Below are 15,653 nucleotides of genomic sequence, written 5' to 3' on the forward strand. Positions count from 1 at the left end.
ATTTAATTGAAAGTAGCGTTCGAGAGCTGCAGTTTGATAGGCATCTGATGCAGCAGGTAGGTATTGTATCATTCCCTGTTGGTATAAACAGTAAAGTATGCTATATCAAGTTATTATGTAGTGTGGAATTGGGACACAGTATCATGTCTCTTCCTGTGTCTTTATTTAAAACATTTTCATGTTCTGTGACTGCTGGTTTGACGCAAATGCCACGATGAAATTGTTACAAAGAATATTTTATTTTAGGTTCAAGTTGGGCAGCTTATTAAGGATTGAATTAATAATAAAATGTAAATGTGGATATTAGTGATTAAGTCCATTATGTGCAGGCTTAGAAAATATTCACATTAATTTTCACAAATTCACATAATAGCCCACAGGTAAAGGTGATGTTTGAAGCTACAGATAATGATATATTGGCCAATATTAATGTTTATCAAAACCTGTTTGAGAGGGATGCGTTTGATTTGTTTTTTTAAAAGAAGAGTAGGAGATACTGAGCAAGACAAGAACACCGTTTCGAAATGAATTTCAAGCATATAATTGGCATTTCTGTGCAGCCTACATATACACTGCTACATATTTATCTGTGATGGGCTAATAATGGCGAATACATGTAATTCAAACTGTTGACACAACTAAACAGTAAATGTGGCTTCAGCAGAGGACATGATTATAACAGGACAACGAATATCACCATAAATTTGATTAGCATTTTAGGCAGTTTATTTGAAAAACACATACAAAAAGATCATATACAAGACAATAAATAAAAAAGAGACAGAACAGTTTGGGTTAAGCTATGCAACTTTTTGCATCATCATTAGTAATAAATACAGTACAAAATCCACCCAGAGTGAATCTAAAGATTTTCCACAATATTCACTGATCATGTTATTCTTCGTTATGATTTAGCTATTGCTTTCATATTATTGATACATACTTCTACTTTTCTATAAAATACTCAAGATCATAAAACATTGCGCGGTTACAGCAAAACAGCAGTGTGTTGTACAAAGATGGCCACTTCCCTTTTTCACTGGCAGGTTAATAATCAACATTTTTTCAGCAGCAAAGAAACATCTGAAATATTCAAGAAGGTACAGCATCATATTAAACACATCTACAGAGCTACTCCCACATACACATAGGAAAACCTGAGAAGGACATGCATTAAAAAGCTTGTGCTTTAAGTTCTACTGTTCATTCCGGTTCATCAGCTTGAGTTAATACTATGGCTACTGTCCAGTTCGCTCTGGAGTAATGGGGTACACTGTGGAGGACGTGGGGTAAGGCCAGTGAGAGCACGAAATGAAATAATAATAATAGTAAGACCAGCCAGCGTCATTCCAATCCAATAAATGTTATAATAATTTGCAGGATTAGTAGAGTATTAATAAGAAATGCACACCGAAAAACGCAGTTAGCTTATTATACCCAGGTGTAAAACACGCTATCTATATTGTATACCACAGTACACCAGAAATTTGCTCAAGAAGACCAATGGCTCAAGTTAGCATGTTAGATACTTCCCAAAATCCCACACAAAGCAATTGCCAGCAATACATAAGAACAAATAATACAGCTCATTATGTGGGTCCTAAAATAACAAGCACTAAATTGAGATCCAGATGTGATAGAATGTCATGAACGTGGTCAAAATAAAAGGAAAAAAATATCAAAAAATGATTCAAAAAGTGACTGATTATGGGAAGCAAAGCGGTATCGTATAACAAAAGCAAGCTAATTGTGGAGCCACACTAAGACAAAATGGGGTTGCACCCCGTCATCTGCTTTAGACCAAAGCAGGGATGGTATTTAAAACAAACATTTTTAAAGTAAAATCAAGAAGTGACATGAATGGAATGTATTCCAGATCAACAGCACCATGCTGGCTAGAAAACGTGTTGGGAAACACCGCCCAAGTCAGATTTTCAACAAGTTTCTTTTTTTCTCCTTTGAAAAAGAAAACACAGACGGCATGCAAAAGCATCCCCACCGACCAATGCATAATGAGGTATTCTTTTTTTTAATATTTTGTGTTATTTTAAATAAATATATTGATTAAATTGCAAAGTTATGAGATAGAGACATTAAATATTCCACCACGATAGCTAGCTAGCTACAGTTAGTAATAAATAATGATTGTTAAATACTTAAGGCATCTTTAATCACAGCATTCTATGTGAACTAGCAAACCTCCATTGTCATCCATCTATAGTTTTTTGGATGGAGGTTTCATACAAAAAGAAAAAAAAAACGCAACACAAACAGTCAAGTTACCCTCCAATAACACACAAGGAAGCATGAAAATACTTTGCAACTGAATAGAAACACAAAATCTAGGACAAGAGGAACCCACACCACCAAACCAAAAATCAGGCAACTCCATATTATAGTGCATTTACAAAACACAAGCTACATTATAACAACAATAAATATGGTTTTGCAGCATTGCAGCTTTTTCTTCACTATGGTTAAAATGGACAAGGACTCGGCATATTAGTACCATGTCCAAATTGGCATGTGAGCAAAAGAAAAAAAAAAAAAGATTACAAGTAATAAGGAAGAGAAAACAAATGGCAAAAAAAAAGACATCTGAAATAAAAATTAATTAAGAACAATTGTTTGGTATTTTTCAAATGGATGGCTTTTTCTCCCTTTCACCCTCCTTCAAGTGAACTACGCCGACATGGTTCATGCATGATATAGAGAAAACGGCTTCTATCACTGAACGTATCACAGTTGTTCTAGCAATACCATACACTACTACCATGGGAGAGGGGGGTGGGGACAATCATACACATTCTAGCACATATCACAGGCAAACTAGTTTGTATTTTCCCTGTAACACCAGACACAGTCTTTTTATCAAACAGTGGGAGCAACTTAGATTGAAATGAAAAGGAGCCGATACACAACATAGGCGATTCACTGTATATAGAAATCACATGTGCTTGTTCGATAGGCAATAAGGTTCTGGTAATAGGTATGTCAGATTTTATTCACTCTGATGGCAAGACTCAGGCACTGCATCCTCAAGCCCATGCCGGCCTCTCATGCCACGATCATGCCATGAGCGAGGCAACAGAGAGGAGTTGCAGTTAGACACGGATCTGCTGGCAGCTCTTTGAATCCCGACCTCGGACATCGGGAGAGAAATGCTACATTGGTGTGAGATCGGTGTCTAAGGGCAACTTTGGTCTACTCGGGGATGAGTGGGAGAGGGGTGCGGGGAGGTGGGGAGGGGTATCAGGTGCATTCTTGTCCTCCTCTATGAATGAGTGGGATCGTCAGAGTCATAGTATACGGTTCACATGCACAGACACAGTCCCTGTTTCTACTGCTCCACAATATTAACGACACAGCCCAAGCCTGCCATACAGCATGCACATCTGAGGCCTCTGCTCTAGATTATAGAGGCCCGACTACGACACTACACAGATCACTGGAAGCCATGCCTGCAGTTAGCGGGTTTAGCATCAACTCTGATGGCATCTACTAACTGTAAATCCAAAAACCATGTTAGACGAGAAAGAGGGGTTTTTGGCCTTTTTTTTTTTTTTACACGACTAGCTCTTCCCTCATTGCCTATGATTTAACACGCTGAATATTCTCTCTGCTAGAGCTGTGGTCACCCTCTCTGTAGGTTTATTTTTCACAAACATATTTCTCAAAAGGCTTTTGCTTGCTACACAACACTGTTACTCTGTAAATACTTTTTCAGTACTATACTCCATTACACCACAAGCGTTCAGCTACAAGAGTTCACACCAAACAACCTCATGCTAATCATTTGATAATGTTCTGTACAGATGTGCTGAGGGCTTGGGCAGAGTGCAGCTTAAAGGATTTTTCACAGGCGTGGGGGGGGTGGGGGGGGCAGAGGGTTTAGATGTAGTGGCAGAGAAAGGGCCTTAATACACCACACTGAGCTGGGGAGGTTGGTAGTCAGTGTCCTCACTTGGTGGCTGTATGGAGAAATGTACACAGGGTGCACAATCTGAAAGAATCGTGTGAAGCCTCAGCACATCTGTCCATACATGTCCACTCCTACCTTTTACATCCATCCAGCAAGTCCATCCAACCAACCTTCAGTCCAGCCGCCTATCAATGCATCAACCCCCCGTTCCCTTGTTGTGTTGTAGGTGAGTGTGCTTTGTTGATCCCTCTATCACAGCTGTCTCAAAAGGCAGGCTCGTTGAGCGATGCAGAGGGGAAGAGGGGTGTTTGGCAGAGCTTCCCCCGCAGGGAGGCAATGGAGAATTAACAAGACCAGATCCAAAGCTGCAGGAGTCGACAGGAGCTATCAACTGTCGGGGTTCAGCTGGGTCTCAATGTCCACTCTGCAGATTGGGCATTTCCTGCTGGTGGCCAGCCACTGGTCCACACACGCCTGGTGGAAGAGGTGCATGCAGGGTAATCTCCTACGGACACAGAGGAGACACGGTCGGGATTTAAAAATAAATGAGGGACTTAACTTAAAGGAAACGTTCAGCGTTCATTTAATCACTGCGATTTAAAAAGTGTGTTCAGGTTTCTATGAGCTGAGAAAAACAGCAATGTTTTCTGCTTTGTTAGGATGCTTTTTGTTGACTGTTGTTGAACCCAAGCAACTTTTTTTATTTCATTTTGTGGGAAAACATAGTAGGCATTCTTTCTGAAATTTCATAGACAACAACATAGTTATAGACATGATTATCTGAGGAAATCTGCAGATTACTCCATAATGAGACTGTTTGTCTCAACAGCCGAGACAAACAATGGAAGACTTTGTCGTTCCATCTCTTATGTTGTATTTCATAAATATATCAAAGTGTTGTCAACAAACCAAACTAAATAGAGTTCTAAAAACTGGATGAAACAGCTGTGGTTGCTCTGCTTAGTTACACCAAGTTAAAGGCATTTAAAGTCATCTATGTGCGTCTGATTCACGAGTCCTATCATGTCTGGCATCCAGATCATGTCTTGAATAGATCCAGTTGTCTGACTGTGGTTCACATTTGACATCAGAAATCATCTCAAGTGACTTATTGTGATCAAATTTCTCTTCACAACTCACAGTGTCGGGAAACAGCAGCTGCTGCTAAAAATCCACATTTGTGTTTTATGTGTTAGAGGAAACATTTCTGCATATTTAGATGCATATTTAGGTGTTTTTAGATCTGTCACTTTGTATCGAATCACACAGGAAGCATTTAAATACCAAAGAAGAAACCGTTGTCTTCTTTAATCTTAGCATTGTGATTACAGAATAACCAAAGCCTGAAATCTCATGAATGAGAAAGAACAGTGAATTTTTGTATTCCTGCCATAACAGGTGACATAAACAAAGTAAATCAACAAGCACAACCAAACTCTCATCACATCATTGCTCCATTTCCTTCTTCCAATGCAATCACTACACCCCCAAACCCAGAAAACCTGAAGTTTTCACCTCCTTTATTCTTCTTCCCTCCCTTTTCTTTTCATAGAGTAAAATGCCCTGCTTGGTGACTGCCAGTTACACAGATCCCAACACTGGACACACACCAGAAGATTTTGTGAAATACTAATGTTGCCTTTGGGCAGCATTTTCAAGATGAGGTGCTGGAAGAAATCGTGTGATAGGATTTTCAAACCTGATGCTTTGAACTTGCGTGGCAGGACTGATTTAGGGTTAAAAACTGTTTATAGACTCTGGCTGTGTGTCCGATCTGAAGGAAGGCACTGTGAATATATATAAATTAGGAAATGTGGAGACGTTTCTCTGAGGTCATCAGCAGGGAAAGTGTTGCCTGGGGAGACACAAGACCTCAACCAGCTTTCCCTAAACAACCTCCAGAGTAAATAATGGTCACAACACTGCGTCTAAGTCCACTACATTGTAGAGGCTGGATGTAAAAACAAATATTATGGACAAATGAGACATTCCATAATGTCTCAAGAAGTCATAAAGCCAATCTAAAACCTGACCAGGCAAGAAACTTTTAAGGCCAACAAACTCCCCAAAATGCCCTTTTGGAGAACATGGCTTATGCTTGACTAATTCTGCATTCACGTCATAGTCGATGGATGGTTAAGATGTGAAAGATTCCCATTTTAACGACTTTTGAGAGTCATCAAGGCGGCACTTAAAATACAGGACACTGACATCAAATTTAGGTTTAATTACACCGAATTACACTTTGGCTGATGTGAGGCATCAATATTTCTTGGGTTTTCAGGCACTTCTTTAGTAAAGTTAAATGATAACGTTAACATGCTGACGTTGAGCAGGACTAATGTTTATGAGTGTTACCTTATCTAACCAATTGGAGGCAGGCAGTCTTTGAACATCACCTCTGGCTCCAAAACCAAGATGGCGACAACCAAAATGCCAAACTCGGCCAAACCACATGTATGGGTCAAATTGAAATTTTGACCTGATGGTGGTGCTAGATAAAAGTCAGATAAAACTGTCAACCTGCTGGTGGTGTTAGAGGAAAAGTCAGGGGATCACCAAAATCAGTAGGATTCATCCTTTGGGGGCCATGAACATTTGTACAATATTTCATGGCAATCAATTCAATAGTTGAGATGATTCAGTCCAGATTAAAAGTGGTGGACTGACACAACTACCATCAGACGGACTAGACATCACCATACTAGTACTTTAAAACTGCTAAAAGCTGCATGTGACTGAGGACCAGGACAGGTAGAACAAATATATCCCACAGGAAATAACATATTTCATGCACAGCTCATGTTCACATCTCTATAACCAGTATTTCAACCTTCCAAAAAAAGCAAAAGGGCATCTAGTTGTACCTGACATCCTCTCCATCCTCCAGCATTGACAGACAGATGGTGCACTTCTCATCAGTGTCCAGCTCCTCGTCATCCAGACACATCTTCAGGTCCTGGGGTATTCTCTGCAGGAGAAAAGGCAAACAGACTTTAATTAATAGAGTGTGTCATGCAGCTGCATGTTCGGAGCTGTTATGTTAATGCATCAGCCAAGACAAGACGAGACGAGTCACCTAATCACGCTTCCCAGAAAAAAAGAAAAGAAAAAAAAAAGAGACTCAACTACTTCTTCTCACTCTCGGTGTACCAAATGATCTGACACTGTGTGTGTATGTGGGTCATATTCACTGTAGACGGTTTTTTAAATTCATTCCACGCACATATCTGCAGACAGCTGGATGAGTCATCCCTCGCCTTGAATTGTGCACTTTGCAGACCTGTCTCACTAATCTGCTGGCGGAAATTAGTTTGACCTTTGAACTACTGAGAGAGTCATGACCCGCTTTCCACTCTCGTCGTAGCTCTTTGAACCTTTTTCTACCCAGAGCGGCTCTTTTCCCCTCCTGTCTTTCACGTCTAGCTCAACTTAGTTTTTTCATCTCTACCAGACAACATCAAAAAGCTAGCTAGCAGGTAAAAAAAAACAGCCATTTTACCTTTTTGTATTTATGGGGGAAGGTGAATCTCTCTATGGTGGTTTGGATTGCTCCACGGTTTACACTGCCCAGTCTGTCCTCCAGCTGCAGAAGCTCCTACAAAGGAAACAACACATGGATGCCTCTTTTAATTCTTTTAGCTAAACATTTATGGTCTTACAAAAGGTAGTTCTCTATATGTCTCTTAAGATAAATAAAATAAACATTTGTATAGTAAGATATTCAAATGAGACATATAAGTGTGGAATACTTTGTTAAAGTAAATTAATTAGTGCTTCGAGGAACGGGAACGAGCCCCTCTGAAAACGCTTACATTTTGCTCAAATGAAAACAAATCTCATGAGATTAAAGGCAGTTGGACCATTTGAGGCATCTGGAAGCCGGAGTAATTGGAAATAAGAAAATCAGTTGCACACTCAAGCCTGTCCACAGCTTTAGTCACGGAGGAAACAATGATAAATTAGTGTAGACTGGCGTGTCTGCTGAGGGAGAGAGAGGGAGCAGCAGCACAAACCTCGTAGCTCTCTCTAACAGCAGACGCGTGGCGGGAGGGGTTGAGACTCTGCAGAGCCAGCAAGTGCAACTGGGGATATGGGTAGTTTCTGATCTCATGGACAACCTGGGAGATGACAGATAAAAGAAGCTAGCGTCAGCTCTGCGGCAGAAAAAGCACAGGTCATCCCCGGTTGCTGGGAGACCCAGAGGAGAATCGCTGGAGTTTATTGAGACGAGCATGATTGATTGTACTGAGGCAGCAGGGGCTCACCACTTGTGTTGAGGCATTGTTTCTAGGGAAGTGGTGCATCCTAGGAGAGGTCAAGTAGTGCTGATAGTGCTGCGGCAGCGGATGGATGTGATACTGGTGCGGAGGCAGCCCAGCATCTACACTTAGATCCCTTGACAGACACCAAAAAACAAGTCGGTTAATGGCAGTGAAGTCATTATTTAATCGTTTTTTTTCTTGCAAATTGTTTTTTGACAACAGTTGGATTCTAGACAGCACATTGGCCCTCAGCCTCCTCAGTGATTCCCAACCAGGCGTACTTGAAGGCTTAATTGGACTGGTCTGACAGGGCTGTGGGGGTATCTCAGACAGACAGACAGCTTTAGCCCAGTCTTGACTACATTTCCCATTTTTAATCTTGAGATGTCAGCTTTCCCCCTTTGTCTTCCACAAGTTCTTCTCAAGATTTGTGTCAGTTTTTCCATTAAGATTTCTTCAAGCAATTTTATGTCTTGTTTTTATTGTATTTTATGTCAGTGCTATGGTGCTATATAAATAAATTTGCCTTGCCTTGACTTCAACAATTGCTAGCCATCAATCCTATCTGTAGGCACTACTTTTCAATAATTTCACATTAAAAGCACATTTACTTGCTATTAATCAGGTATCCAATGCTTCCTAGTACAACTTCTTAAGAGAAATTGCAAAGATTAAGTACCATACAACTCATAGGGACTTCATATCTTAATATTTGGTGGGACAATTTACATAAAATTTCCCACCAATTTATTTCCAGTTTGAGTGTCAAATAGGAGGTTTCTCTTTTTTTCTTCTTTCTTCTTCTCTTTTTTCAACTTTGCCTTAAACCACTTTCATCTAATCTTAACTTTGATTTAAAATTAAATTATCAGTGATGTGAAAATGTGCTTTCTATTACTTTGAATAACTGAAGAAGACTTTGTTGATACAAAATCTAAACTTGCATCATGACAATGTACTTTTCTAAAACTTTATTTTTAAAGGGCCTGTGTCAGATTCAAAGCCAGGCCACTGTGGTAAGGACTCAGCTGTAGTGTTGTGCACTTTATCAGGTGAGCTTCTAGGGCACCCCATAACAATGTGCTTTTCAAACAAATTAAAATATAGCTGGTACTGTTTGTATCATAAGAGGAATACTCCTTACCAGTCTGTTCCCTCAGCCAGGTAGCGGGGCTGCTGCACCACAGGCTGAGGAGGGACATGAAGAGGGGGAGCAAACTCATAGCCGGGCCGCAGTCTGTGGGGCTGGTGAGGAACTCTCTCTGGGGTGCGCCTACTAAGACAAATAACCAAGCATTTGAAAACATCCTGGCAAAAAAAAAGAGTAACAGATATGGTCTTGAATATGATGTTACTACAAACCCTCCCCCCAAAGGTCTGCCTGAACCACGAGTTTAACTGGTAACTTTAATTGGAAACCATCTTGTAGCTTTAGAATTTCCCTGCAAACCCGTGTGGGTACCTGGAGGGTGGCAGGATGTGTCGGTGCTGGGCCTCGAGGATCTGCTGCTGGAGGAGGTATTGCTGGTGTAATGCCTGAGGTAGGAAGGGAGGGGCAGGGATGTCCTGGAACTGCGGAGCGGGCAGGGGGTTGAGGGGCGGGTGGAGCGGGGGGCCATGCTGGTGGCCGGGAGGGGCCAGGTGGGGGTTAATGCCTGACTGTGGCTGCCCTGGGTGGGGCATGGGAAAGTCCATGGGCAGCGGCGCCTGAGGACCTAACTGGAAGTGCCGGCAAGAGGTAGCATGACTGTGCTGCTGCTGCTGCTGCTGTTGCTGTTGCCGGTTGAAATGGGATCCTGTGGAGGATAAGGAGAAGTTGTCAGGCACCTGAGGGGAGAGATTAGCTGGAATTAATTGTGGGTGAAATGTGGTGTCACTGTGTGTGTGATATAGCATGTTAATGAAGCCCTACCTCTTACCTAGGGTGAAAAATACTTCTGTGGGGGTGGGAAAATGATGGTTACCACAAGTACCATGAGCATGACAATCATTTTTCGTCTTGCACACAAAACGCGAGCTTTATTTCTTTAATTGCATTTCCGACCTCTGGATCGACTCCTGGTCTTCTGATTCACAGACAAGCGAACTGGATCAGAACAGATGAAATCTACCAGTAAATGGTCTTCAACGCAGCTCAGTTCTTGTAAATTCTGCAGCTGACAGTGGGTCAGTGCACTCAAGAGTAAAACCTTTAGTGCCTGGCTGTCTATAAGATATAAATTACACTCTTTAGATGCAAAGTGTCTGTCTATAGAGCAATAAAGAACAATTCCTTACTTCTTAAAAATAAAACAGTCAGTAAATTCACACTATTATACATCGGTGCCTCACTGAAACCCTCTGTGTCTTTGTGTCTTACACATACACTATAGCTCTACTTGTTCTTCTCCCATGTGAACATCCAGGAGTTTAGAGGAAATAGCTTGAATGCTTTTTTTATTCTCTCCAACCACAGCTATTTGGCAAATGCAGCAAACAGACCGCTGAGGAGACTCAATGGGAAGAAAAAGACAAGCTAACTTGTGCTGTAGTGCAGTATGGTTTTAATGCCGTGCTTATGCTTAAAAATGCCTTTTTGATTGTGGTGGAGCTGAAAAACTACAACAAATGTAGCTTTGATTAGAAAAACTTTTGAGGAAATTCTGGCCAAAGGAAGCCTGCAGTGGAGCAGGATTCAATGTCCTGTGCTCAGTTATGTCCATCTGGCAGAAACTGAAGCAGTGAAACTAAACTAAAGAACTTCCGATTTACAAAGTAACATTGTGCACTTCTAATGGCAAAACCCCAGTACAAGATTCAAGTTTGATCTGCCTTGACAGTGTAAAAGACATGACAAGTTCTGATGTAAACAGTGGAAGTGCCTTTTAAATAATCATGAGGAAATAGGTCTACATTGCATTTACTAGGAGTACGCTTGAAAAACACAGTATGGTTTCAAAAACACCCAGTTCAGGTGAGTGGTAAGACTTTCCTGCAATATTTTTTTTCAGCGTGACAAGTCGTCAGTGTGGCCGGGCAGACAAGAGATGACCTTGTTGCCGTGGGTCAGAGGCTCAAGTCTAGACTGCGACTAGCACACTGCTTTTTCAAGCGTCTCGGTGGAAACAATCACCATGAATGACAGCAGATAGACTCATTCAGGCCCTGTGATGGAGGAAGCGTGGAAATTGTCTATCTTTGTCACAGCGGGAGAGGAGGTAGGTGGGTGGGTGGGTGGGTTGGTGGGAGGGGGGAGGAGGTAGGTGGAGGGGGGCAGGTTGGGACAAGGGAGAGGGAGGACAATAAATGGAAATCAGCAAGAAGCACACTGAAGGTTAGGAAAAACACTATATTCTTTATTGAAAAATATTAGTATATGTGAAATTTGTGTTTTCTTTCTTGTTTGTTTGTAATAATAGTATAAATCCATGCAACAAAAATAAACAACATAGACTGAAGGCAAGGCCCACCATGCTCCATATAGGGTTAAAAAGAACAAAAGCGGCATCCAATGAGCAGACGTGTTGGCTACAGCACATGATTCCAGTACAGCAGGGTACATCTTTACTACAGAAAGATTACATTGGATTTTCACTAGTCAATGTAGAAAAAACAAAAACCAAAAATTATGAATCATAAATGTGACCATGCATTGAAAGTACTATTACCAGAACAAAAGGTAAAGAGAGACCACAACCAAACAATAAAGACGTTATTACTAATAGAGGATCTCTTTAGCAGTGCAGGAAAATAGGCATCCCTGTGAAATGGATAGCATTTTGGCCTCATGTTAGTGGGGATAATTGGGAAGTGATGAACCACCAGTGCGCATGTTTTGCTTATTTAAATCTTTAGAGTTTCATTTGCCCATAAGAGGCAAACAGCCCTGACAATTCAGTGTGATTCGAAGCTTGAAATTTGCAAAGGGAACAAAAGGATTACACAAAAAATGGAGACAGTTATGGCAGGTTGTTGTGTGCAGGTGCAGTGTACCTTCGGTCATTTCAAGTGATCACATGACAGCATTTGCCGAAATGCTGAGTTTAACAATAACAATGGCATGCACATGGTTCCAATTTGCATGCTTTCTTTTTTTTTTCTTTTTAGTTATAGGTCAATCTAATCATGTACATTGCACCTTGTGTGAAGAGAAGGAAGATGAGCCAAATTCTGGTGTTCAACAATGCAGTGCAGTATTTAAGATCATGCAAAATGTATCCACTTTACAGGAATTTACAGCATGTTGTCTATCAAGACTGGATGGGAGGTACACAATGACATTCAACTGATAGGAGCTAAAATGTTTACTCAGTGCTACAGCAATTTGACAGAAAAAAGACAAAAAGGTGCTCTGTTCTAGGTGTTAGCTATTGTTTTAGTCTGCTTAACATGGAAAGTCTACGGCTGAATACATCTTGGGAGGGGGTGCTTTTTAATACCAATGTCGTCTTCTGATGGAAAGAGGAAATGAAGAAGGGATTCACAATACAGCTAAATGCAGAGAACAGGCAGAGGCCACGCCACACCACACAGCAGCAGATGATCATTAGCTACACAATGGGGGGGACGACAAAGATCTGATAAATGCAGAATGTAGAGCCAGCCTCCATACTATGAAACAGGGAAATAAGAACAGAAATAAAAGCACAATGAAATCACTGACGCCACTGTTATGAAATTAATGTTACACTGTAGCTTTATCATTGTTAAACTATGACCGCACACTCGGGTCTTTTTGCAATTCGGCAGCTCCAAACGAACAGCTGCTGAATTGCCCATTAGCAAATAATAGGAAAAGGCGACTGATACATTGATGGCTCGGAGGTCCACGCTGCCGGGGCAATTGGCCATGCATCGATTAGTACATTGGCCAATTGACACGGATAATAATCAGTGAAATCACGGTGGAGAAAACGGCGAGCGCTAGCAGAAGAAGGTGATCTTCAAATGACATCATCCAGGCACAGATAAGCTGACTGGCTGGAAAGGCTACGTCTATTTTGCGGTATTTTTACAGTGCAAATAAACGATAGCGCCCTCGGGGAAATAACAATGCAACATCGTAATGTTGCTGAAGTTAAAAAACAAACAAACGCACTAGTAAAAAATATCTAAAATGAATATCCTCGGACAAAATTGGTCTATGAGGGAATGTTTTTGACATCAAGTATTTTTGACCGCACGCCCCGTGCATGTGGAATCCTTTGTGAGAGATGTTTCCGTTCCAGGATATAGCCTGAGCCAACGAGCCAGTTAGCTTATCCTTAGCGGCGGTGTTCCGTTTTAAATTGGGCGTAAAACACCGGGCAAACTACATCACTCGATGGTTTATGTTAAAATGCAATAAAGCGAAATTAAAGTAGCATCACGTAACGCGGTGTTTGGCGAATAATTTGGCCGTTCGTTTTACGCTAGCTAACGCGAGCTAGCCAAACTGCTAACTCGAGCTAGCAAGCTAGCTAACAGCTGCAGTGAATATTAAGATAAACAGGGCACATGTTTTGGATCGATATGAATATTAATACCGTACCTCTGTTTCTTACTGAGCCGAATACAGGAAGAACCAGGTATCCGACATGCACTAAGACCATCCTGGGATCCTTATCTTATGATTCCGCTGGGTTATTTGGAGAGACAGAGTGGTAGTAGCCCATGCGGATCTACATTCAGGCGGCTGGTTGTTGCTGGCTGTTTAGCACCACGGGCGAACCGAGCGAAACGACTGTCTGACTCTCCGGGCTGGCGTTGACAAAAGCAGACATGTAATTTGGTGTCCGGAGCAAAAGAGGGCGATGTTGCGGCGCTGCACGTTAAACCTGCAAGTGTCTCCTGGTGAAACATACCCAGCCTTGTCTTATTACAGATTTATAAGTCTATAAATCGGCTCTTGTTTCATTTTTGGGAGAAAACATACATAATGCATCAGTGTAGTCCCAAACCACAAGTGGGTGCCTTAACGCTAGATTTTTGTACACTTACTCCATGAGTACTCACAAGTGGCTAATTGTGAAGGTCCTGTGTTATGCAAAGCAAAGCACTTTTTTTAATGTCTTTTCACCTTAAATATGTGACCCCTGTGTGTTTACAGACTGCTGAGCTATGAAGAGAGACCATCTTTCCATGGATGTATAAAGAGAACTGGATACAGCTTTGGAGGCAGGGCTCTGTTTATTGCTATGAAAGTTGCTCAGAGGCGCATGAAGTCAAAAAAAGTTCCACTTCTCGGGCATTAAAGTACCTGCATCCTCCACGTTAATGAATGGGAATAAAATTATTTAATCGTGAATAAATCAAACTATTTATCTGCTGATTTACAATGTAAGTCAATGGAAAAAAAGTATTTTTGGGCCCAATAGCGTCATGTGACAGACACCATTGTTGTAACTACACGGTTTGGCCGCTGTAAAATTGGCTTCAACACCTGCTGCACTTCCTGGGGGCTTGTATCTTTGAGTAAATGTTTGTGAAAACACACTGTTTGGATTCGGCCCCTTTTATGATGTCATAAGGGGATCTGTTGATCACGTGACCTCCTCCAACCCCTCAGCAGGCCGACTCTCTCCGTCTACTGAAAACCCTCTGAATCCACCGCGTTGTCAAAGCAGCAGAAGCTAAAATATCCTGACTTTTATTCAGGAATCCTACATTTCCCATGGTGCAACTCAATAGCATCTGTCATTAGCATCTGTCTGTCAGCAGTTAAATCAATGTCTCAGTAGAGTAACTATTTACTATCCAACTATTTTTGATTATCCATTTGAACGGATTTTTCTCTTTTGTTTGTTGTCGAGTCAGATTGTGACTGTACTTTTCTTTTTGTTATTTGATTTATTGTTTGCTTTGTTGTATGATGTATTAGCCTATCGTGTCTCATACTGTACTGTTTTCCATTTATTTTGTGAATGTTTGTTTGGGACCCAAACGGGATGATACATCTCAAGGGGTTTATCCTGATATATACTGAATTTCTGTCAATATCAATTTAATGATTATTTTCTCAATTAAATAATGTCTTAAAATGCCCATCATAATTTCAAAGAGATACATTAAAACTCTATTAAGACTCTATTTTCTGTCACACAAACAAAGTTCCAAAGATTTACAATCAAATAAAACAAAGAGGAGAAAATCTTAGCATTTTAGAAGGTGGAATCAGAGAAAGTTTTGCAATTTTGCTTAAAAAATGTCTTAAACATGAATCAATTATCAAAGTAGTTGCCATTTCATTTGACATTTCTGTCTATCAACTAATACCAAACTAGTTGTTTCAGTTCCAGTCCAAGCTGTAATAACCTTAATAAGATCATGTTTTCAAAGGAGGAAAAAAAAAGGCGTATTTTCACAGGCTGAGTCATCATGATATGTAAACATACATGTATGTCAATGAGTTCATTTCTCTGTACCGCCATATGGTTACTGATTTATCAACACAAGTTTAGTCCACACAAGCATTTTATGTAAAATAAAAATAAGAACAGAAAAGATTG

At 40.8% G+C, this 15,653-nt stretch overlaps 1 protein-coding gene across 2 annotated transcripts; it reads right to left on the reverse strand.

Moving 5' to 3' along the window:
* Positions 1-726: 726 nt before the first annotated feature.
* On the reverse strand, positions 727-13,898 carry ark2cb (arkadia (RNF111) C-terminal like ring finger ubiquitin ligase 2Cb). 2 transcript variants are annotated; one of them, XM_070833709.1, is made up of 8 exons: positions 13,697-13,898; positions 9,650-9,983; positions 9,332-9,463; positions 8,191-8,320; positions 7,939-8,043; positions 7,425-7,520; positions 6,790-6,893; positions 727-4,427 (listed from the first exon to the last, which is right to left on the reverse strand). In XM_070833709.1, the coding sequence occupies exons 1-8, from the start codon at positions 13,755-13,757 to the stop codon at positions 4,310-4,312; spliced, it is 1,080 nt and encodes a 359-aa protein (XP_070689810.1). In that variant the 5' UTR covers positions 13,758-13,898; the 3' UTR covers positions 727-4,309. The 2 variants fall into 2 exon arrangements, with proteins under 2 accessions (XP_070689810.1, XP_070689809.1); XM_070833708.1 differs by lacking the exon at positions 13,697-13,898 and having other exon boundaries at positions 9,650-11,324.
* Positions 13,899-15,653: the final 1,755 nt, after the last annotated feature.

The sequence above is a fragment of the Pempheris klunzingeri genome, chromosome 7 (assembly GCF_042242105.1).
Source record: "Pempheris klunzingeri isolate RE-2024b chromosome 7, fPemKlu1.hap1, whole genome shotgun sequence".
In the NCBI taxonomy this organism is placed as follows: domain Eukaryota; kingdom Metazoa; phylum Chordata; class Actinopteri; order Acropomatiformes; family Pempheridae; genus Pempheris; species Pempheris klunzingeri.

Bases quoted from the DNA above. Each gene is read 5' to 3' on its own strand.
- ark2cb (XM_070833708.1), bottom strand. From the start codon at position 10,083: ATGCTATATCACACACACAGTGACACCACATTTCACCCACAATTAATT. The intron at 8,321-9,331 runs GTAAGGAGTATT...GTGTCTGTCAAG, and splicing joins CTGGCTGAGGGAACAGACTG to GGATCTAAGTGTAGATGCTG. The intron at 6,894-7,424 runs GTAAAATGGCTG...TTTCTCCTGCAG, and splicing joins TCCCCCATAAATACAAAAAG to AGAATACCCCAGGACCTGAA.